Raw genomic sequence first — 24,092 nt, forward strand, 5'->3', positions numbered from 1 at the left:
TTCATGGGCCTTTGTCCAGATTTTTTTTGTTTCTGGGTTGAGAGGTATGAAAGGGCCTGCAATGGCAGCTAGCTTATGGCTTGTCTATGAACTAATAAAATGATACAGGGCCTATACCAAAACTTAGACAAAGCATACTAAAGGACCTTACTATGGTTATTGTACGTAAAAGAAGAAGAATTGCTCAGTCTGTGAGAAAAAAGAAAACATGCTAGCACTTGCATTGATCAGTGCAGCAACATGCTGTATGTTTCAGAAAAAGCAGGAATTAAGAGCAAGTTATCATACTCTGAATACTGAGAAAAGACACAACTGGGGTTATGTAGGGAAGTATTTTTTCATAGAGCAGTAGATGACTGGTATAACCTACTTATCTAGTAGATGTTTTGACTACAAAATCAATATTTTTAATCAGTATGCAAGGAACAAAACACAAAGCAGTTCTAGTGACAATAGAATGTATTGTATTGCTTATATGGAATTAGCAAAGTATCCAGCAGGCAGTGGCTTGGACATATTAGGTGGGATAAACAATCTTCATTTACAGTCAAGCATGTGGTCTGCACAGCTTACAGGCATTATGATTTTTCTAATGCTGTTTCTCTTCAAGTGCCATGTGCATATTAATGCTTCGACTCTTGGAGATAGAACTCTTCAGTATTCAAAGCATTGCACTCTTTTCGGAATCCTGCTTCTCTTTATTGGAATTTGATGCTTCAGATCCAGGTTCCCACCTAAAACATTTAAGAAAGAATAGCTTATTATGAGCAACAAGTAAATAATTAGTATGGAATATCTGAAGATATCTGTTACAGTAAAAATAAATCTTATAACATCAAATAAAAAAGAATAAATGAGATAAATAGCAAAATATATGAAGAACAAGAAGACTATTGTTTTTTCTATGGCAACTTGACACTTTCTTCCTCAGGATACTCTGAAAGTAAAGGTTTAGCATATTTAAAAAATAAGTATAATGTAGACATATGTGTAATAACAATAAAGTAATCTACAAATTATAATGCTTAATATTTATGTCATATACTTTAGACCTTATTCCTGTTTGGGCACTTAAGATAGGAGTCCTAATACAAGACTGGACATAGCATAAAACATTGGTTAATTTATTAAACCATAATGATAGGAACTTGGGATTAAATCTTATTAACCCCTCAAAAGATGTATCTCATTTGGCTCTAAACAGCCTACCTTACTCCATCTCATTTGAGAAATAAGGACATGTAATGTATTTGAACCAGTTTATCTGTCATTATAGGTGATGTACAACTTATGCAAATATGTCTCCTCTGGGTGTAGCACATCTAGAGCTATATAAACGTGGTACCATTATAGACAAGAAGACATGCATGGATGAGTTTTGAAAGTAGGTGTCCTACTCTGCTTTACAGAAGAAAGTTTGAGTCTGGATGAGAAGGGCCACAGTGGCATTCTGAGCACTTTCATTTTTACAGTGCAATTATGAGGAGCTGTATGTATACCTGGAATAGGCAGCCATTTAGGATGCTTTCTGTTAGGGGTACCATTCTGCTGTTTATTTATTTATTTACCTTTTTTAAATTCAGAGAAATGACAGCAGTCCTGCATGAGAGATGATATATATCTGAGCAATCAGTTTGCAGGCCTTTCTGCTCCTTGCCATCCCATGATGTACCTGACACATGAGATGGGAAAGAGTATCAATCCTGCATGTATTTAGAAGGAAAGTGCTGTCACTGAGTAAAAGAATAACTGATGATATCATGAGATATATTTTTAATCCTGACATGCAAGCAGATATGCGCAAAGGACAGCCTTTCAGGATAACTGAGTGGCCCTTATTTTATTTATATATGTATATGTATATATATATATATATATATATATATATATATATATATATATATATATATATATAATTGCCATATATCTGATGTGCATATACACATCAAAGAATTGCTGGGCTTTCTATAGAAGAAAACAACTGACTGCTGCTGTTTTCTTATTATTTTGGCTTTGTAAGACTAATGTGATTTATGTGAAGTAGCTTGGATTACTTTACTACGTGGGTGCTGCTGTTTGTATGGAACAGAGTTTCTTCATTCAGTAGATTGTGTTACTAGTATCCTGTCAAGTGTGTAGATATTTAATTTTGACTGGGATGGCCTGAAAATTATCTATTTGGATAAATGCTTGTGTGTGTGTGTGTGTGTGTGTGTGTGTGTGTGTGTGTGTGTGTGTGTGTGTGTGTGTGTGTGTGTGTGTGTGTGTGTGTGTGTGCATAGATATATATATATATATATATATATATATATATATATATATATATATATATATATATATATATATATATATATATATCTATATATATCTATATATATCTATATCTATATATATATATATATATATATATATATATATATGGGTTCCCTTCACATGGTCGACATTTCAGAATGTCGACATTCATATGGCCGTAACCATATGATCGACATTTGAAATGTCAACCATGCGGAACCGGCATCTCAATACAGTGCGGAATGGAAAGATTTCCATCTTCCACACTGTAGTGCCATCTTGGAGTTGGTATATTTAAGTTCCAGGGGGTGTAGGGGGTGGAGTAGTGTGAAGGTAAGATTTTTTGTGTTTTTTATTTTTTCTTCTATGGTCGACATTTCGAATGTCGATCATATGGTCTCGACCATATGAATGTAGACACTCTGAAATATTGACTATATGAAGTAGATCCATATATATAAATATATATATATATATACATACATACATACACACACACACACACACCTTTTTTATGTGTTTTAAAACAGAACCAGCCTCTATCAAAGTTACTGAAATAATTGCAATCTTTTCCGAAATTGTGTAGTTATTCTCACATTAGAATTCATTGTGATGTTTATGGCAAAGGCCATGTGCTATAGATCCACTAAAATAAACATTGATCACATAATGCTATTAATTTCTTATACAAGCATTGCTCCTTTTGATTACTTCTTCATTAAGTTTATAAAAAGGACATGAGAACATAGCCTGTTGTATGTTTTACATAGGTAATTGAAATTATTAGACTGAAATGAAACATACTTTTAAGAAAAAAATTCCAGTCTGCCAAGTCAATTTTATAAACTGCGTCATCAGTTTCAGCTGCATATCTTCTGCCATCTGCAAACAAATAAAAAAAAAAAAAGAGAAGAAATTAATTTATTTATTTATTTTGTTAAGCAGCAAGATTTCAGTACAATGCCTTGTTCCAAAGAAATGTACAGTGGTATGTGTTCTAAAGAGAAAGTCTAAATTAAAAGCTAATGCTCAAAATTACTAATTAAAGCTGGTCCACTTTTAATTTCTGCACATTCTAATTGTTATTTTCATTCTTCCTTTCTTTAAAAATACAAAGCTACGGATACAACACTTATTCACAATTTAAAATTAATGGCATCTATTGCACATTAAATGACCATTCCTGTTCAAAAACGTGCACAATGACTGGACAAACCAATCAGCATGCTCATTGTAAATCAAGTGATGTTTTTCATATTGATCACTGCTGCAATGGCCTTAGCTATATGTTTTATATCCAGCCAGACAACTTCAAAAGCTGCAGAGCACCTTCCATGTGTCCAACCCACCATGCACGTCGAGCTGAGTTGACTAAAAGACAAGTCTAGGTGGGAAGCCCTTTAGATCTTTACTGATGCCAAAGAATATGCTTCTCTGAGGCTTTTGAGGATTGATGGTCAGCTTGTGCTTTCCTTAGCTGGGCAGATAAGTTCCTTTGGGGAAAACAAAACTTCCATTTCTTTTAATATTTTTGCTGATGTTTGTGTGGAGTCTGCATGTCCTCCCCATGGTCGAGTGGCATTCGAAAGACATGCGTGAATGGGCGTGCCTTCGCTGAAGGTTGGGCGTTGGGCTGGCAACTCAGCACCATAAAAATCTACTGCCAATCATTAGTGGACCGGAGTTCTGCTATGGTGACCCCTAACCAGGAAAAACCGAAAAGACAAAAAAAAAAAAAAAATGATGTTTTATTACTTTTCTCTTCAGGAAAGTTATTTTAAAGCTAGGAGTGTTGTGTTTTAATCAGTTATCCCAAGACTGTAAAATACTTTTAAACAGAGCACTCATTGTTTCTGTCATTTTAAAAGTAGTGTTATCTAACTGATTGCAATCTGTCTAGGTCCCCCCAAAACTACAAGACCCACACACTTGTCTCCAAGCCTGACTAAGTGTCATTGCATGCACACAATGTACTGTATTATTAAAATCATTCCCTATCAGGACATCTGCAGAATATCCTCAAACACACCTACTTGCTGGCTTCCTTTTCCACCCTCCCAATCAAGGTGAACCCTAGCCAAAGGTATTTGGAATGGGGTCACTCCTAAAGCTCTGACTAAAGTAGACTGTCCAAGCAAGTAGTATTCCTCTTTAACCATTGCAGGCTTCACAGTGGTTAGGTCAGAGGCGGTGTCTCTCTTAGCAGTGGCCTCTTTTCCATCCACTAAGATGGGATATAACCTCTTGTGGTAGTTTGGTACCCTTGTTGTCTGCAGACAACTTACTGCTGGCATTCTGTCATTTCCAGTTACTGGCTCTCCCACATTTTGTTCCCCACTTTGCCTCTATGGATATCTGCATGATACATGGCCCCACTGGTTGCATTTAAAACATTTAACCTTTGGTTCTGGAAGTGTACCTGGCTAGTGGCTTCCCCTGCTGCTTGCAATCTCTGTTGAGGCAGTTTAGGCTGCCCACCACGGGTTCCCTTAGACCCATGAACAGCACTGGGTATTCCTTTCCTATGCAGTGATGCCCTGCTTGTTAGGTATAGGTCGCCTTTCTTCCCCAACACATCTGCAGTATTGCATTGCCTATCAGCTAACCAGATTCTCAAGTCCTCAGGCAAAGTGCTAAGGGCTTATTCCCTCACCAAAAGGTCTGCCAGCCCTTCAAAAGTGGTGACCTGACACCCACTCACCCATCTATGAAAATAAATGCTTAACTGAGCAATATATTCACACACACTTTCATCTGCCTTGCATCTGTGCTCACACTACTTTTTCCTGACCTTTGTTGCTTCTGGGGTTTGATTACTCTCTTCTCCATTACCTCCATGACTGTGCCAAAAAGTCAGCATCTCCTGTTCATGTTGCTTCTGCCACTCATTCTCCTCAGCTTTCAGATGTCACAGTTTCTCATTTTCCTCAGCCTCCAGACATCTCAGTCTCTCTGCTGCTTCTATTTCCAAATGCCTGGCCTCCAGTTCAAGTCTCTTTAACTCCAGATGGATTTTTAAGTCCTCCGTGGAAAGGTTGAACTGTCCATTTTCTGAGAGTTGTACATCTCCAAGGCCAGTCTGGTTGTCCTCCTGATTGCTGGTCTGTGATGCATCTGTGCCCAAGGCTGCAAACATTTCTGCTTTAGTCGGGTTGGCATGCACCAGTCCTTCAGCCTGGCACATCTCAGCCAACTGTCTCCTTGTCAGCTTGCCATACTCCTCTGCTGACATCCTTGCCTGCTCTCTGTGACTAACTAAGCTAACAAAAAAAAATAAAATGAAACAGTTGTGATAGGAAACTCTGAATGTTCACTGTGTGGCTGATTGAGAGTACAAATACCTTCCTTAGTGACCACTGTACAGGCTACAGGAGTTCAACATCCACACCACTGAATACTAGTATGTGGATATCCCACCATTGCCAATCAATTAATATGTGATGTGGATATCTCACTACTGCCCACCAAGTAATATGTGATTGTGGATATATTAATGTGTGATACCCCAGCACTAGCCCAGTAATCAAGGAGCATCAATCCTCACCACTGACAACAGTGGGGAACATACACACTGGGAGGATGACAAGTACATACATAGTAAAGTGCAATTTTCCTTAAGAGCACACAGAGACCATGGTCAGTCTGGGGCTGGTTTCTCCCTCTTTCTTCAGATCCCCAGTAAGGCTCCCAAATGGCACAGCTATAGGATTGAGATCTCAGCTGAGTGTCCAAACCAAGACCTCCAGCACCCTCTCGGTCCAACCAGTGCCTTGTGTCTCTGCCCAAGTAGCTGACACACACACACTTTGAGGTTTGATTTACACACACACACACACACACACACACACACACACACACACACACACACACACACACACACACACACATACACACACACACACACACACACACACACACACACACACACACACACACACACACACACACACACACACACACACACACAGACCTGGGAAAGGCTGGCACAGGTTTACTAGCTATATCCCCTTCTGCCCAAACTATAAGGTAGTTTTCACCGCCATCAGCCACTACTTATCAGCTACTTTAAGGACCTTAGCAAAGGGTGGCCAATCCTACTGTGTAATGTTACTAGTAATCCAAATGGTAGTTTGACCAAGAGCAAGGCTATTAGGAGTGGCCTGCACAGTGTCACCAAATAGATAAGCAAGTATCTAAGAGCTTAAATATGTCTCACAAATATTAGCCACAAAGATATGTTTAAATATATTTAATAATAAATTAAAAAGAAAATTATCAGTAAATCATCACAGTAACTTCAGAGTTCAAAATCACAGGAAATATTTAAAACAACATTGCAGGACCGTCTCAAATAAATACAGACAACATCTAAACTAATATTTACTATATTCCTTACTGAGTCTAGAAGAAATTACTGTACCCTAGTTAACTTACTTACAGACTGATGTGATGAGTGGGTTTTCCCAGCTGATGCTGCCAGATCAAAGACAAAATACAAAATACACAGTCTCTGTCTCAGAGAGTTCTTAATTTAATATCTCAAATATTGTTTCTGGGATATTTGCAGAATGACATCACTTTTGCCATCTGACTATCCTCGATGAAACCCCCCTTTGCTAGAAACTGCCAGCATTTTGCATCTCCCTGTGAAAAATACATATCTAAACATACTGCGCACTAGGAAAACTGGAACAAACCAACCCATCCAAAAGCAAGGTAAAGCAGCTCCACAGCAACAGCCTGTCATAAATTCAAATCTTTATTAAGTGCAAAGAATAAAAAAACATAATATAAGCACTTTCATCTGCCTCTGCAACCTTCATCAGATACAAATGTTACTTCAATAAAAATGCACTTTCTGTTTTTGAAGCGAGAACCTCAACCATTATGCTATTATTTTTCCCATTGGATTTATGTTTATTGTTTGAACTTTAAAAGTTAAAGCCTATTTAAATATTTATTGATTGTGATACCCATTTACATTTTATATTTTTATACTTTGATTTTTATAAGAGTATAAAAATTTAATTAGTAAAGTTTTATTGAAGTAACATGCTAAAAAAGGTGTTTTGAATACATGTATTTTTAGTATTGTTATACATTGTATTTATGTGGTGTGCAGATAAAAGGAAAAAAGGTGTTGGGCCATTTTAAATGATATTAGAAGGGATGGGTGTGTACTAATATATTGATGGGTGTTATTTTTTTAAATTCATTCATTTGATTTTTATCCATTAAGTCTGCAGAGGCATTCAAAAGTGCTTATATTACAATTTTTTAATCTTTGCACTTAATAAAGATTTGTATTTGTGGAAAGCTGTTGCCATAGAGCTGCTTTACCTTGCTTTTGGAAAAATACATATCTCTCAGATCTTTGCAGCTGCTGGAAGACATAAAACAATAAAACACTTACATAACAATGCAGAAGGCTCCCTAGTTTTAGACATCCTGTGTCCTTGCTGCATTGAAATCATTTCTTTTGTTATGTGGTTATAAAACAATTTAATTTCAACTGTTTTCCTGAAGTTTTGCAAGTTAACCTTCTATGTTCAAGTTTCCACTGTTAAAAATATATACATTTACATGGCTACAATAGTGTACATACATTTCTGTTCTCTTCCAGTAGGGTACATTGTGGATACATCTTTTAAGCTCAGTATCATACAAACCCTGTTCAACACACACTTCTGTACCAGCAGTTTAATATACATATAACATACAGTTCTAATACATTTGTAAGACAAGCATAAGAATCATGTTGATATGATTATTTACAAAATTCCAGATGGCTGTGCTGGCAGTATTTCCCTCTGTCAAATTTCTATATAAATCATATTAATATTCACAAATGACATATAATTAGTTTCAAAATTCCAGATAGCTAGGCTGCCAATATTTCCTTTTGTGACAGTGACGTATTTTGAAAGTATGAGGAATGTTTTATGTATAGTTTTTTCTTGTGAAGAAACATCTGATTTTTGGCCCCTCTGTTGCACAGGTGATCAGAAAGTGTGATGAAAAGAGCAAGCTGATGCAGGGAATCTCTAACAGTTTCAGCCCTCCTTTTCCAAATTGTACACAGGATTTTCTTTCTGCTCATCCAATTTCAGCAAAACAAAATAAACAGTCTCAACAGAATTCAGGTAAACATACATTTAAGAAGTAGTAGCAGTAAGAAGGTTCCTAAAAGAAGTCTCAAACCTCCCAAAACCAAGTCTGAATGACTTTTTAAGAGACCATGTGACCCCTTCCACCCTGGCTCTCTTTATCTTCCAGAAAGCCTGAATCTCCATTTTTCTCTTTGTCAACAGATTGTTTCAGACAAATGATTTCTGAAAATCATTCATCAGTGTTACATATGGCTGTGGGAGGAGGAAATTTGTCCTTTCCAGGGGATAATTCTTCATCCTACAACTCAGCCTGCTTTGTCTTAACCTGTTCCTCATCACACACTGTCCCAAGAAGTGATAGAACCAGTTCCTCCTTCCCAGGAGGGAAGGGGGTTTATTCAAGGATGTTCGTATTCCCAAATAAAAAAAAATGCTTGGGTACCAGTTCTGGATCTTTCATTCCTAAACCTGTTTGTGGTAGTACTGATATTCAAAATGATGTCCCTTCACAACCTGTTTCCTCTTCTTCCTCTTTCAAGTTTCCTTATAACATTAGTCTTAAAAGATGCTTATCATGACACTCCTATTCATCCAGACTTCATAGGATCATAGGAGGTTACAAGGCTAATGGCCCTGGGGTCCTTACAAGCCTAGACAAGAGTTTATCCCCAGAAAAGGAACCTTAGTCAGCACCTATCACCCCTATCAATGAGGGACACAGGTGGAACCCCAGGAACAAATTTGTGGTTTCCTATCCACTCATCAAGGTTGCACTTGAAGAGGGTCTGCAAGGTACTCTGATGTGTATGGGAAGTATATTCCAGAGACAGGGCAGCCTCTGGGACACAGACCTGTCTGTCCAGCAGGTTTTGTTGATGTCACAGATTAGATTCAGGCCTTTTGAGCAGATAATGTGCAATGAGTTAGACTTGCAAATATGGAGCATCTCTAGTAGGGCAGGGTCCAAGATTCCCTTGCAGGCAAAACACAGATCACTCCTGAGCAATCTGTACAATACAGAGTAGATTGATAGTGATTTTAGCCTGGCAACATAGGACAGGTGTTGGAGGTCATGGATTCTCTTTGTGAGGTATTTCTGTGGCCTTTCCAGTTTGGTGCAGATTTCTGGAGAGGTACATACCAAACTAGGTGTTATACTCAATTATTGGTCTAATGAGGGAGATGTATAGAGAGGGTAATAACCTCCTTTTTTTCTGGATGCAATCCTTGTACTTATGAGATGAACCAAGGAAAAGGCTTTTCTGACCACTGCCGCTGTATGATGGTCGAATGTGAAATTGTTGTCAACCTGCGTACCCAAGTGTCTCACCACAGGCTGTGTACTTAGGGGGCTGCCGTTGATGTGGTAATTAGTAGGGGCCATGTTTTGCCGAATGGTTTTGATGATACATTTTTTTGCATTTAACTTGAGGCCATGACTTTGGCACCAGTCATTAGTTGCAGTGAGACCCTCTTGCAGTATGTTAACATTATTTGGGGAGTCAATGACAACACCCAACTTACAGCTGTCCACAAACTTGGTCAGCCACAGGCCTTTTGTCCCAACTTTTGTTGGTTTCCCTTTGATTCAGAAGCTAGTTTTGATTCATAATTGGCTGTGGAGGTTTTTCACTAGTGATCTAATTTGCTTGTTGAAGCTAAGGAGGGAGTTTTTCCAATTGTGAATTTGTTCCTTTTTACCTTTGGACAACAGTTTCTTCCTTTTGTTGTAAAGCCTGTTGATAAAGGATGTCCACCAGACAGGTATGTGTTTCCTTGAGGAGCAGGTTTTAGTTCTGTTGGCTGTGGCTGAGTCCATGCAGTTGTACAAGTGCTTGTATACTGCATTGGCGTATTGTTCAGCATAGTTGTCTGCATCCTCTAAGGGGGGTGGTGGCCTGAAGCTGCTGATACCCTCCCTAAGGAGGTTGTAGTCAGCTTTTGAGAAGTTTTTTTAGCCTGATTACGGCTGGGGGGGTTGGGTGAGATAGAAACTTCGAATGAGATAGACCGATGATCTGATCTCACCAGGAAGAACATACTATGGGAGTGGTGCAGCAGTCACCCATTGTGGTGAGAACAAAGTCCAAAATGTTATCTCCCCTTGTGGAGGATGAGACAAGCTGATCTAGTGCATTAGAACTGATGAAGTCAAGGAATCGTTGAGTGAGTGCATTAGAGCAGGAGTAGTTCACCCATCTGTGGTGGGGTAGTTGAAGTCACCAAGGATCAGGGTGATAGGGGATACCTTGATGGAATCAAGTAGATCCAGGTAGGAGGAGTGGGTGTCCTGAGTGATGGAGGGGGGTATATAGCTGGCTATAACTTGGATGGGTGTCTTGCCAACTGTCAGTTGCACCTGGAGTAGTTCCAGTGCATTATGCTGGCAAACCAGTCTGGAGGTGTGCCTGTCCTTAATGAAGATAGAGACTCCAGCACTCTTAGTCTTCCTGACCTCATTTTGGGGTTGGAAATGTGTGGAATGAGGTATAACCTGGTAAGTCAGGGATGCTGTCCACAGTCCTGAACTAAGTTTCCGTGACCACACAGATGTTGGCATCTTCCAGTGTGAGGAGAGCCTCCAGCGAGTGCATTTTCAGGTTAAGGCTCCTAGCATTAAGCAGCATGACCTTCAATTTGCTTTTTGACAGATCTTTATGTTCGAATATTTGTCTTTGGGACATTGCCTAAAAAAAGCACAATGGGGGAGGCAAGAGCCTTGGCCAGGATCTGGAATCCCAGGGGTGACAGGTGGAGGCCATCTCTTGCAAAGCATTAAGGCCTGTCAACCATGTCATCCCAGGCAGACAGATACTGGATCCCCTTGGAATGACACCAGAAACTAAGCCAGTTCTTCAAGTCAATTATTTTTTGTTGGTATTGTGGTATCATTCTTGGTGAAGGTAGGATGCTTCTTAGGGCTAGGGTCATACCTGCCTGGGACACATACTCTGAGAGCTCAATCATGTCTCTCTTCATATGGTCCAGGGAGGTACATCTCATGTCATTCACACCAACATGGACAATGACAGAGTCATACTTGTATTTGTTGTGGAGAGACTTAAGTGCATGTATGATGTTGCAGATTCTGCACCAGACAGACAACTGACTGTGACTTTCTCCTTGTCGTGTCTGGTTTGGGAGACATCGGTGTGTCTCACAACTGAGTCGCCAATGACTAGTATGTTTGGTTTATTGTTATGCCTTGTGGACTGTGTTGGTTTGTTGTTTTGCCTTATGGGCTGTGTTTGTGAGACACTGGTGTGGTTCCTGTTGTATGTGATGTGTTTGGTGTTGTGTGTGGAATGTTTGTGAGTGTGTTTTGGAGGTTTCTGCTGTTTAGGCAAGTTTTTATTGAGGACCTCAGCATAGGTGGGTATGTGTTGTGCTAGGCTGTGTGATGTTATGGTTTGCTGTGTCCGGATCACATTACCAGTTCTCTACCTTACCCTTAGCCTATCCACTTCACCAAAATTGTTCAAAAAGTGTCTATCTCCTGTTATAGCTCATTGCAGGCTACAGGGTATCCACATTTTTTTTGTATTTAGACCATTTGCTTATATTTGCAGAGTCTTTTTCAAAATGTCAGGAATCTGTCTTCGGGGAGAAATCTCTTGCACAAGTTGGGATTCCAAGAGAACATTCAAAAATTTCTCTTGACTCCCTTACACACAATTGTATTCCTAGGGTGTCAGCTAGACACCTCAGTTCAAAGACCTTTTATTCCATAGAAAAAAATAAATCTTTATTTAGATCTATTTCTAAGGTTTTGTACATAGACTAGAGTTACTGCGAAGGAATATTTCAGGATTTTGTGTCGAATGAATCTATGATTCTCATGATACCCCTGGCAAGAATCCACATTGAGAAAGATACAGTGGTGTCTTAAATTTCTTTGGTCCCAGCATTAGTCCCCTTTATCTTATCATATCCCAATATTGGGATTTGTCAGAAGAGAAATCACTTGGTGGAGGCAACAGATATCTTTAAATCAAGGTCTCCCCTTCTCCATTCCTGCTCCAAAGCAGTACGTCACCACAGATGCTAGAGGAGCAGTTTCAGAAGGGTAAAAGTGCAGGGAGTGTGGGACACCAAGGAGAGATGCTAGTACATAAATATTCAGGAGATGCTCGCTCTGATCAAGACACTCAATTCTCTGAACCATCTTTGGCCCCTAGGACCTCTTCAAGTGTTTACAGACAATAACAGAGTGATGTGGTACATCATCAAGTAAGGGGAGCCAGGTTGTGCCTCCTTTGCAGACTAGCCACACTGGCTTGAGATATAGCTTCACAGCACAGTCTCACTTTAGAGGCATCCTACATTCTGCCAGAGCAAAAATGTGTGGCAGACAAACTGATCAGGACCATGGCAGACCCTCACAAATGGAAACTCAATCCGGGGGTCTTCCAAGATTTGATCTATATATGGGGAGTTCCTCAAGTAGACCACTTTGCCTTATCTCTGAACAATCAACTGGCAAAATTCTGCTGCAGGACTCCATGCAAGAAGGCCTGGAAGACAGATGCCTTTTCTTTTCTTTTATTTGAACAGAAATGTTCCTGTATGCCCTTCCACCTTTTCCACTAATATCCATGGTATTTCTGAAGATTCAGAAGGAAATCTGCAAGATCATTGTGGTGACTCCCTTCTCACCAATGCAACCGTGGTTCTCCCTTCTTTTGGAAATGACCAGGGGCAATTACCACAAGCTTCCTCATGGTATGGATCTACTCACACAAGAACAAGGATGTTTGATACATCCTGACATCAGTCATCTGCTTGGATGATAGGGTCCTAATTCCTTTTAGGCACCTGTTTTCTGTGGGTGTGCAGCAGGTACTAATGGATGCAAGAAAGTCCGCTACTGGAAAATCATATATTTGCAAATGGAAAAGGTTTTCTAGTTGGTGACAGCAAAATAACTAGCACCCATTCAGGGCTAGTTGTTCTCTGGTTTTACAATATTTGTGTAAGTTACTATCCTGTGGCTTTTCTTATTCCTCTGTCAAGGTTCATTTATTGGCAATTTTAGCTTGCCTGCCCATGGATCCTCTGCTTTCAATTCAGTCACATGTCAAAATGTTCTTGAAATGGGTTTTGCATAAGACGTCTCCAAGTAAACTGGTGGCCCCTCCTTGGTATCTTAATTTTGTGTTATTGAACTAACACTTGCTCCATTTCATCCAGCTAATCTGACTGGTTCTTAGCAAAGAAAACAGTTTTATTGATTGCTTTGACCTCTGCAAGAAGGGTATCTGAGTCACAAGCTGTTCTGGTGAGTCAATCCTACCTCATGTTCCAAAAGGACAGGGTTTCTTTGATAATTAATCCTTCTTTTATGCCTAAAGTTGTATAAGAGTTCATGCTAAGTCAACCTGTCCATCTCCCTGTTACCTTTACTTAAAAATGAGGGATAAAGGATACTTAATACCTTGGACATCCACAGACAACCCACGTATTATCTTGGCAGAACTAAATCTTTCAGATCATTGGATCAATTGTTCATTTCTTCTGAAGGTAACAATAAGGGACACCAGTGTCAAAACAGACTATTTCCAAATGGTTGTCTACGGCTATTACATTTTGTTATGCTCACCATAACAGATGTATTCCAGCCAGGGTCAAGGCTCACTTTTCAAGGACCTTGGCATCTTCTAGGGCTTTTTGGAAAGGGTTGGATTTTAGAAGTATTCTAGAAGCAGCTACTTGGTCATCTGCACATACTTTTACAAAGCACTATAACCTGAATTCCTTCTCTTGGTCTAGATCATGCTTTGCTAGTGCAGTTCTCCATGGGGCCTTGGACCCTTCTCCTTACACCTCCCAAATATAGTTGTTATGGTAATCTGCCCATATAGGTAAGGCTACTGCAGCAGTGATCAATATGAAGAACATAGTACAGTTGTGTAAGCTGAACTTACTGCAAGAGTAGATGTTCAAAGTATCACTGGTACAGTAGCCACTCTCCCCCTTCATTCCCCCTTTTTTGGTGTGTTTTTTATGCGAGGGTGTTGACATTTTTATAGAATCATAGGTTCGTAGTTTAGTACTAAGCAAACTGCCCTTGCGAGCCATTTTAAGCTAGCCAATTATCCTTTGTGAGACTCAAACCCTGCACCTTGTGTTTGTAAGGCAAACACCTTAACCATTAAGCCACCCTCCCAACCCTTTGTTATTCCTAGCCTTGTCCTTTTAGGGCTCATCCTCCTTTCTTTCTGCTGGCAAGAAAGCTTTGAAGGGCTTTTTGCTAATACTTGTCTTTTAGTCAGCTCAGCTCAAGCTGCTTGATGGTTTGGGCATGTGAAAAGTACCCTGAAGCTTTGGAAATTGGCTAGCTGTTATATCCTTGGCAAGATATAAACCATAAAGCTAAACCTACTGCAGCAGTGATCATCTGAGCATCTACTTTTATGCTAAGTTCATCTTACACAACTGTACTTTCTACACAGGAGCAAGTTCCGACAATTTATTTTCTTTGTGCCACTAAATGGAGATTTTAAAATGGAAAATGCTCTTTTTAACACACTTACAGTTTCCATAAGCAACAGAAAGGTGAACTGCTAAATGATTGTGTTCTAAAACCTTGATTTTAACACAGAATGTTTATTAAGTATCTCATAAAATGGTATAATGGTGCAAATAAATACAGTTAAAACTCATTTGCTAACACATAGATATCTTGGATGTAAAGGGAAAATAACAAAAAAAAAAAAAAAAAAAAAAAAACATTTCCCTCACTAGTAAACTGCTCCATGAGCAGAATAATACAGTGTATTTAAAAAGAAAGCAAACAGATTGTGTTGCCAGTGGTGCTCATCTGCATACCTCTTATTCAAATAAATGAGAAGTTTCTTATTTTTTTAATAATTTCATTCCAGAAATATACGTCAGAGATATACCAGAAAAAACACAGCTTTTGCAAAGAATAGACCAAGTATATATCACTCTGCCAAAATCTAAGATACTTAGTAAAATGACAGAGATAACAGTATATTGAGCAGCCCCAGAGCACAGAGTACCAGAAGCCAGTGGAAGTCCTTTTATACAATGACATTATTTAGAAAAAATAAGACCTTTTCCTAAAATAATTTTATTGTGTAATAGCAATAATCCAGTCATTTAAGTGGGTAATGATTTTCCCTCATGATCAAACCATGCCAACAGTGGGAAAATCATGTGTTACCCAAACAAATTCATGGATTATTGCTAAAATATACCCCAGCTAACTAAACTATTTTCTCCCTTTAGTATTTCTGATGTGTTTAGCATGATGTAATATATCATGAGAGGGTGCCTGAGAAGAAGGGAATGTTCTGCTACCTTTTAGATGAACTGTGAAGATGTACTATGAAAGTATTCCAGTGAATCACAAAAAAAAAAAAAAGGGTCAGCTAATTTCAGCAAGAAGAAATGACAGCATTCTCTTGCCATTCTCTTGCCAAAGTTACATTTGAAACTCAGTCCAAAAAGATGCGTGACTTTCCAATGAGCAATAAAATGAAAGTAGAAATTCAAACAAATAAATCCATGTAAGTTAGCAAATTGTTTATTCCAGACTCTTTACACAAACTAAAACTTTGAACATCACTTTTAAAACCAACAAAAGCTTGTGATAGGATCTCTATAATCACATGTTTCCTTCATTTAAAAATACAGTAACCCATTAAACTCAGTTCCATGAATGTTACCTTGTTCAGCTAAGAAAAATACTGGTATATTAAAAGTAAGAACTGAATAGTTCAAAATAAACATACATAAAAAAACATACATAAAAAAACATACATGAGTTTTGGATTTGTGCATAAAGTTACATTTGAACTCTGAAATCAGTACAGCTACAAATATCACTTTTCTTTAGAATTATGTCTAGTTTGGAGATAGTAAAATAAGTTCACAGAGATGTTAGGAGTAAAGCCCTTTCATGAAGGGTACAAGAAATAGCCACAGCATAGTTTCAGGTGGTAATCCACAACTGGGTGTTGATATCTCAGGATTTACCTTCACTTTGTGTGGTTGATCACAAGTGCAGATCCTCCTCCACCCAGCAGTAGATTATTGCTATTATGCGGCATTACTTAAGAAGAAAATTGCTTACCTTTATTAAATAATGTCATTGTATAACACTTTAGTATTCTTCCACTTCCTGGTCTGCATGCTGATATATTGCACATGCATACCTAAGTCCATACATTTGCACAGCACATCAGTGCAGTTCAAGGGAAGAATGGATTCTCTTTCTCCCTCTCTCTCTCTCTCCCTGTTTTGCTGTCTGTATTTCATTTGTTTTTTTCTTTCAAAATATTACCACTTATATGTGGGCTGCTTTTTGTAAACCAATAAATAAATAAATAGACAAATGGAGGCATGAATGTGCAGTTTTCCAACTAGTGGAAATATGAAACTCCAATGTCTAGTATTATTGACTAAAAAATCATCAATACTTCACCAGAAAGTGAAGATTTTTACGTGGGACAGGACATAAATACAAGGAAACTTGGGGGACGTTCTTTAAAAGTCTTCTCAGTTTAGAGGTATGATTACTAGCAGTATTAATGATTGTATGGTTGGTGATCGTAAGTGAATTGTCCAAACATTTACAGAATGTCTCTTATATGCCTCATATTTTTGCTCTGTTTCATGTAAAGATTTTCATTGCCAAATTAAACTAGCATATTCTAATTGAAAGTCGACTACTCCAGAAGAGTTGAGCAGACATACTTCTTTGTATTGGGATATGGTCAATTTACAATATGTTAATTGGCTATCTAATCAGCGTGTTCTGAATACTAATGGCAATTTGTTGTATAATAATATATTTTCTACTCACCCAACTGAATCAGAAAGATGTTACAACTCATGAACACACACCATTACATCTTGTGAACTGGACTTATTCTGAGAGTTCTACAGTAATTTATTTGTACTCATAGATATATCAGGGAATATTGCCATTCTCAGCATAATATCACTTGTTATGTGTTCTCTCTGAAACGGTTAGCCATTTGTTTGTCTACAAAGGATTGTTGCCCTACTGAAAAAATAAATAAGTAATGAAGATGGATAGAAATGTATTTATAGAATAAAATCTGCCCATCCCTTTGTGATAACTTTGTTTATCCTTTTGAGGGTTGTGGGAATCCCATAGCTTATCCTGTTAACCAAGGGGCACAGGGCACTAAAGCCATTTCTGGACAGGGTGTCAGGTATATAAAACAAAAATATTAAGATAACTTTCTGACTTTCATTGCTACACCAAATCAGTTGTCTAAGAAACAGCAGTAATTTAGAAGACAGACTGTGTTACTGGGAAAAAAAAGCAATAAAATATGCTAAAGATGTTGATCCGAAAAAACATAAAAATAGTACGCATCATTCAGACAAGGAAGTCAGTGGTAAGCGATGGAAGCTATATTGAAAGAACTAATCAACAACAGTGGCTGTGCAAACACCCACACTAAGGCTTAAATCTACATCAATAAATAAACACAACTAACTTGGGGGGAATAGGTTCCTAACGCAATGCATTTCTAGCAGTGTCACCACTACAGGTCAAACAAAGTACTACTTTGGCTACCTTTAAGGCGACTTGACGACTGGATGGGTCAACAGAAATTTACAACAGAGTTATCATGCACTGCCCTTCTTGATCTAGAAGATGAGCACAATTTAGTGCTTGAAAATGGTGGCAAGAACTTCTAAGTCCTTCTGCTTAAAGGTGTATATGGCTTGGCATCTTATGGTACCTACGATCACTTGACCAGTATATTCCTATGATCCTAAACATTACATGTTTGTGCACAATGTTTGTACTAATGCTGCAATGCCAGTTCAAAAATTGATCAGACCTACTTGAAAGATATTCAGCTGTTAAAGTCAAGGTGAAGTTCAGTTTTCTAAATCAATATATACTGAAAGTGATTCTCTGACATGTTTTTATTTTTAGAAATGCCTTATAATGCCGGAGGGATAGATTCCTGTCCCAGAGACTTCCCATACTCTGGAATAAACTACCTGTCTATATCAAACAAAGCTCCTCATTAGCACTCTTCAAGAAAAATCTTGATGATTGGATGGGAAATAGGAAATTCACCCCGGGGATCACCTCTGTGGCTCTGCTCGACAGTGGCACAGGAAAATAATTTTATTGGGTGGCAAAAGCCAGGGTACCTTTTTGGCTGGGCTTGTATAGGCTCCAGGGCTGATAGCCTAGTACCTACCTATGAACCTATAAGGAATAAATGTATGCTTGTGGGTGTTGGAGGTCAACAACATCAACTGCATGCATTGTTCCCTAATCACTACATCTGATTTTGGGACTGCTTAACTTTATGTAAAAATGAAAACAATGTGGAGCTAATTGTCTGCTGTGATTCATGAAGGCTGTTTTAATGTAAACAACCTGTGTGAGTACATTTTAGCACTGAGGTTTTGAGGAAATCACAGGTTGGTGAGTCACAGATTATCTAATAGTACCATTTCCACAAAGTCATCAGACTAGATAAATAGTAACTATCACTGTATAGCCACCTTTGGTCTACACTATCCAAAAGGATACATGTATCAAAGACAACAATATTTTAGAAAATATAAGAGCACAAAAGCGTAAAAGATTCTGTCAGGTTATTGTACCTTAAACATTAAGCAATAGATTAATTTTCCTGCAAAATTAATTTAGTCTACTAAAGATATTCATTTTGAATCCAATGGATTTGGTTTCGTTTTTAAAATCAATCAATTAATTTGAATGAAATGCACTTGATTTAATTTTTAAATTAATCTACTGAGGTGAAAAACACTGAGCAGGCATGAAAAGTCCAGAAATATTAATATGTTTGCATTAAAGTGATTATTTTGTGAACTAAAATGACATAAGAAAATTTACCCATGTGTGTTTTCCATAAAAGAAGCATGCCACACTAGTCAGAATATTTTTTAAGCAAGAAAGTCTGATGTAAATAAAATTATATATGGCCTGGTACATTTTTGTGCAAATTTCTGTGTGTAATAAAAAGGTCAGGATTAAAGAATCTCAGAACAAGTTTCTGAAATATTTGCTTTTTGGCAGACAAACCCCTTCCATTAATTCTTTGTAGGAGGTTCACCCCTAAACCCCTACTAACTTATGCAACCTACTTTTGAGATCACCATGTAGTGGATTAAAGGGAAATACATGTGCATTTGCATAACTCAGGTATTCATCCTTCTCTACTGTATAGCAAATTCTATGTGGGATGTTCATGTTTCAGAACACAATTCTTATACAGACTGGCTCAAGATCTTTTAATTCTGTAAAGTGTACCTGTCTTCCTTTGGTCAAGAACAGTGTTTCTAAAACAGCCTTCCATGCAATGAAATTGTACCCCCCCCCCACACACACACACACACACATATATGAACAAGAATTAATTTACAAGGCTGCCACACAAAAAAGAAAAAGGAAATACTTTGGGTTTGGCATAAATTATGTTTCTTTTTCTTATTCTTCTTTTCTCATTTGTGTAGCAAATTGAGAATGGGAAGACAGCATTTTCAAAACATCATTCAAAACTGTCTTTATTCAAACACTTACATCTTGGTAAAATGTCACATCACCTGAGCCTTACTACATCATTTTTGCTGTTTTATGATGATTTGTGCATTATGCATCATTTGAATGAACTGATTCTTCATAACTGTGCGAATAGCTAACTTATTTAATGTAATAGGAAACATTAAAGTCCTTTGATGTGTAGTAAGTTTTAATACTTAAAGATAACTCAAGTAAAGAAAATAGATTTTAACTGAAATGTGGAGATAGCAAGTCACTTCTTATGATTAGTTTCAATCTGAAAATGATAGAAGGAATGCTGCAATATGGTTGGCCAAGACCATATTCATCAGAACCGTTATAAAAATGTAGTGGACCGGCTGAATTAATTTACTTTTTCAGGTTGCAAATTTCATTAAAGAATTCCTAATATCATAATTGCAGTAAAGCATTTCAACGATTCTTTTACAATAGGATTTAAACTCTGCAGGAAATGCAAATCTATAGATATATCAGGCTGTGAAACACCTTAAACTGTACACCACAGTGTCATAAATCCTGACTTCCTTATTGTTTAAGTTGTTTAAAAAGAACTGCTCAAAAGTTCAGTAGCACAACCTTTTAATAAAGTGCATGGCCTAACCTAAATAAACTTGCAGTCTTTGGTGCAAACTTGTGCTAAATGATGAATTTTTACTGTTTTTTTTTTTTTACTTCATACATGAAATACAATGTAGTCTGTTTACTAATGTATTGAGATTTCATTAGGTGATGAGTTATGTGTCAAAAACTGCATATATATAAACTAAATAATTTTTGTTAAAAAGTAAAAACATTTTTGACAGACTGCCCTGGATTATATACATATTTCCATCAAATCTGGAATTGCGTTTCCTACATAATATGGGTTATATTTTCTTATTTAAATTAAAACATTTGAGTGTTTATTTAAGCATGTGTGACTGCTTCCATTTCATTCACTGGATTCAGTTAATAGGTAGGTACCTAGCTAATCATTTAGTTATTGGACTCATTTAAATAATGTAAGGTAAACATGTCCATTTTCATCATTCACAATAATTACTTATAATATGACAGTTGATAAAGTAACAGAAGTATAAGTGTCATAGCAAATAATGAACTGTGGCCATGGAAACAAAATGTGGCATTTGTTAAAAAAAAATCATAAATTATCACTTTTTATACTACAGGCATTTCACTATATAGGAACTGGCAAAGCTCTACCAAGTCTTTAATTATTAAAATGATATTATCACTTTAACACAAACTGTGCAAAACTATACATTTTATTAACCTTTGTTTTATATAGTGGATCTTTGTGAATCTGTATATTTTATTTAATTCTAATACTCTAACTTTGAGACTACCATTAACTGCAAATCTAGATAGCTTATGAGCTAAATAATTCCTTATTCACTGGCTTTTACATTTCCATTATTAATTTTCATAAAAGCACTGTATTTTTTCAAACATTTATGAATGGAATCAACTTTTATAACAACAGAATATTAAAGATTTGGCAGTACATTTTCTAAATGTTATACGCTCCATTAATAGTTATAAATATACTGCTATATGTAAGCTCTAAATTTTTAATCTATAACTTTAAAGATTATATTAGCTTAGTAGTAGTCACTTTGTTTTCTGCAGTTTTCTTGTATTATTTCTCATAAAATTATAACTGATTAAACTGAATTACAATAATATTCTTTTATATATGGCTACAGTCATACATATAAATTCTTACTGGATTGTACAGACTGAAAAAATAATCTTTAAAACTACAATAGTTAAATCATGATAAGAATAGTTCAATGTAATTTATGTCAAGTGCAATATATACCACTTAACTTTTATTTTGAAATATAATCTGTATCCTACCATTCAGATCACATTAATAATAATGCTTTATCTTATTTATTCAGCAGATATTTGGAACAGTTAAATGGCACTCATTATCTATAGTAAAAATACCGGAGAATAAATAGAAATGTGCAATCCAATATAAAAATACCATGACAAATTTATTTTGCACACACACACATACACACACACACATACACTTCTAGAAATGGTATCACAAATACTAAAATAATATAAATATATGCTAATAAATACATACTAATGTTGTAATTATATTACTTTTGACATATAGATTAATGTTAAAGTGGAATAAAAGTAGAACTATATTATGTTCTTAGCTCAGAAAAATATAACTAAAAAAGTATGTTTCCACAAGCTTATATTGCAAATATTGTGAATCTCTGTACAAAACAGTAGCAATGGTTAGACCTGTCATATATGATACTTTAATACAGCAGGCTTTGGCTTTACTCTGTACAGTGAAACCACCATTGATGAGATTGTTAAAAAGACTGTGTTTTAAAGCTATTGTGCGTAAATTGCTTTATTATGCACTAAACACATTGGTATGCAACTCTGACAAACAAGAGTTTAAAATATTTTCTGTCAGTCAGACTGACTGAAATTATTGCTTAAATTATTATGTTTAATTAGATATTTCTTTATTCATGTTAGTAAAGTTCTGCAATACATTAAAATAAACAGGTTGTAACTTACATTTTCCTTTGAGGTAGAGCATTGATTGTGGGCCCCAATTCCTCACTAGAACCTTACTCTAAGAGAAAAACATTGCATACATTTAAAAACTGCATTTGACAAAATGTTAATATTAATCTTATTAGTACTGCTACTAGCACTAGCACTACTGTTGTTATTAATTTTAAAACACATTTTTTACCTTTGGTGCAGCCCAGGATTCCACTGTAAGAAGGATTATGAAAACAGCCCAAGTATAAGAAAGAGCTGGTTTAGTTTTCTAGGAGAGAAACAGAAAAAAAAATCATAAATACCTTTAAAATTGTTTCTGTGCATTTCTCCATTTAGACACCATTGCCAAATAGTTTATTTTCTGTATTCATTGGAGGGTATCAGGCATCCTTACCATCTTAGAAAGGTACGGTCTGTAATTCCCGTGTTTCTTCTCTTTTCAGAATGAACCTCAAGGACTTTTGTGTCACCCCCTCACTTTCATACAGCTACTTTACTTTCAGTGACTGAAAATAAAAAAACACACTTCATTCCTTGAACTGTTCATTCACTGAGGCTGTCCAGCTCTGTGGTGCAAAAGGTGCCTGCTGTACTTGTGCCAAAGTGCCGCTGTTAGACTCTTAAAATAGTAGATATAAAATACTGAACTTCTGAATGCATTCGCTATTATGTGCAGATTTTTAAAAGCTGCAAAAGTCAGACTTAATTATGTATTCAGTAATATACTTAATTGCTTTAAACCTGATTTGTTTCAGAATAGTTCAACATTCAATTTGTTTGGTTATTTAGGTCCTTTGTTCCTGAAAGGTAGCAGATATTATCCTGAAGAAGAAAGCACAGTGCAGTAAGAAAACACTTATATTACAAACAACTGACACTAGAACGTGTAACATTTCTAACAAAACTACCCTAGGGAGCTTTCAGCAAGGTTCTTTCTTAACCGTGCTGGCATAACTAGGTACATGTAACTAAATGTATCTAACCTATAGAAACAACTAATACCCGATCAGGCAGTGTGCTATATATTTGAGTTTCTAAACAGCCACATATTTTATGCTTAATTTTATTACGTTTCTGTTTACTACGTAAGGTACCCTAGGCAGAATCTTGTCTATTTTTAACAAAATTTATGTAGAAGAAAATGCAGTTTATATTACGGAAGAAACTACAGAATGCCCATGGAAACAGCTTAAAAACACTGACGTCAGTAAATACATCAAAGCTTAATGCGAAATAATCACGAAGGTCGAAATGTAATTACAGAATAGCACGAAGGGTTCCAGTTTCATAAGATATCACATAAGCAGCAAAGAACACAAGCAGATACTGAAGCAAGCATGATGCGTCATTGCATCATTACACAGAATAAAGAAATAAGTCAAATGGTACTAAACTAGAACTGTAGCAGCACTACTGTACTAGAACAGAAAAACTGTTTTTCCATAGTTCCCTATCACAGCCTAAGTCCCTAAAATCTGCCATGCAGACATTCCAGTGCCTTCATATTCCTCTTCTCTTTTGTTAAGGTAATGATTGCACCTAATTTAACTAATTAAGCTAATAGTGTG

General features: G+C 36.8%; 1 protein-coding gene across 1 annotated transcript; it reads right to left on the minus strand.

Annotated features, from left to right (window-relative positions):
• LOC122798880 (spexin-like) lies at window positions 1-23,511 on the minus strand. The gene is made up of 5 exons (XM_044067985.1): window positions 22,919-23,511; window positions 22,715-22,792; window positions 22,534-22,591; window positions 3,097-3,174; window positions 1-734 (listed from the first exon to the last, which is right to left on the minus strand). Exons 1-5 carry the CDS (start codon window positions 22,919-22,921, stop codon window positions 655-657), a joined length of 297 nt encoding a protein of 98 aa, XP_043923920.1. The 5' UTR covers window positions 22,922-23,511; the 3' UTR covers window positions 1-654.
• Between the last annotated feature and the right edge of the window lie 581 nt (window positions 23,512-24,092).

Source organism: Protopterus annectens, chromosome 3.part1, assembly GCF_019279795.1.
Source record: "Protopterus annectens isolate FY-2018-M chromosome 3.part1, PAN1.0, whole genome shotgun sequence".
Taxonomy (NCBI): Eukaryota; Metazoa; Chordata; order Ceratodontiformes; family Protopteridae; genus Protopterus; species Protopterus annectens.

Coding starts and splice junctions, on each gene's coding strand:
- LOC122798880 (XM_044067985.1), bottom strand. Junction 3,175..22,533: donor GCTCTACCTCAAAGGAAAAT/GTAAGTTACAAC, acceptor ATTTGTTTGCAG/ATGGCAGAAGATATGCAGCT. Junction 735..3,096: donor CTGGAATTTTTTTCTTAAAA/GTATGTTTCATT, acceptor TAAATGTTTTAG/GTGGGAACCTGGATCTGAAG.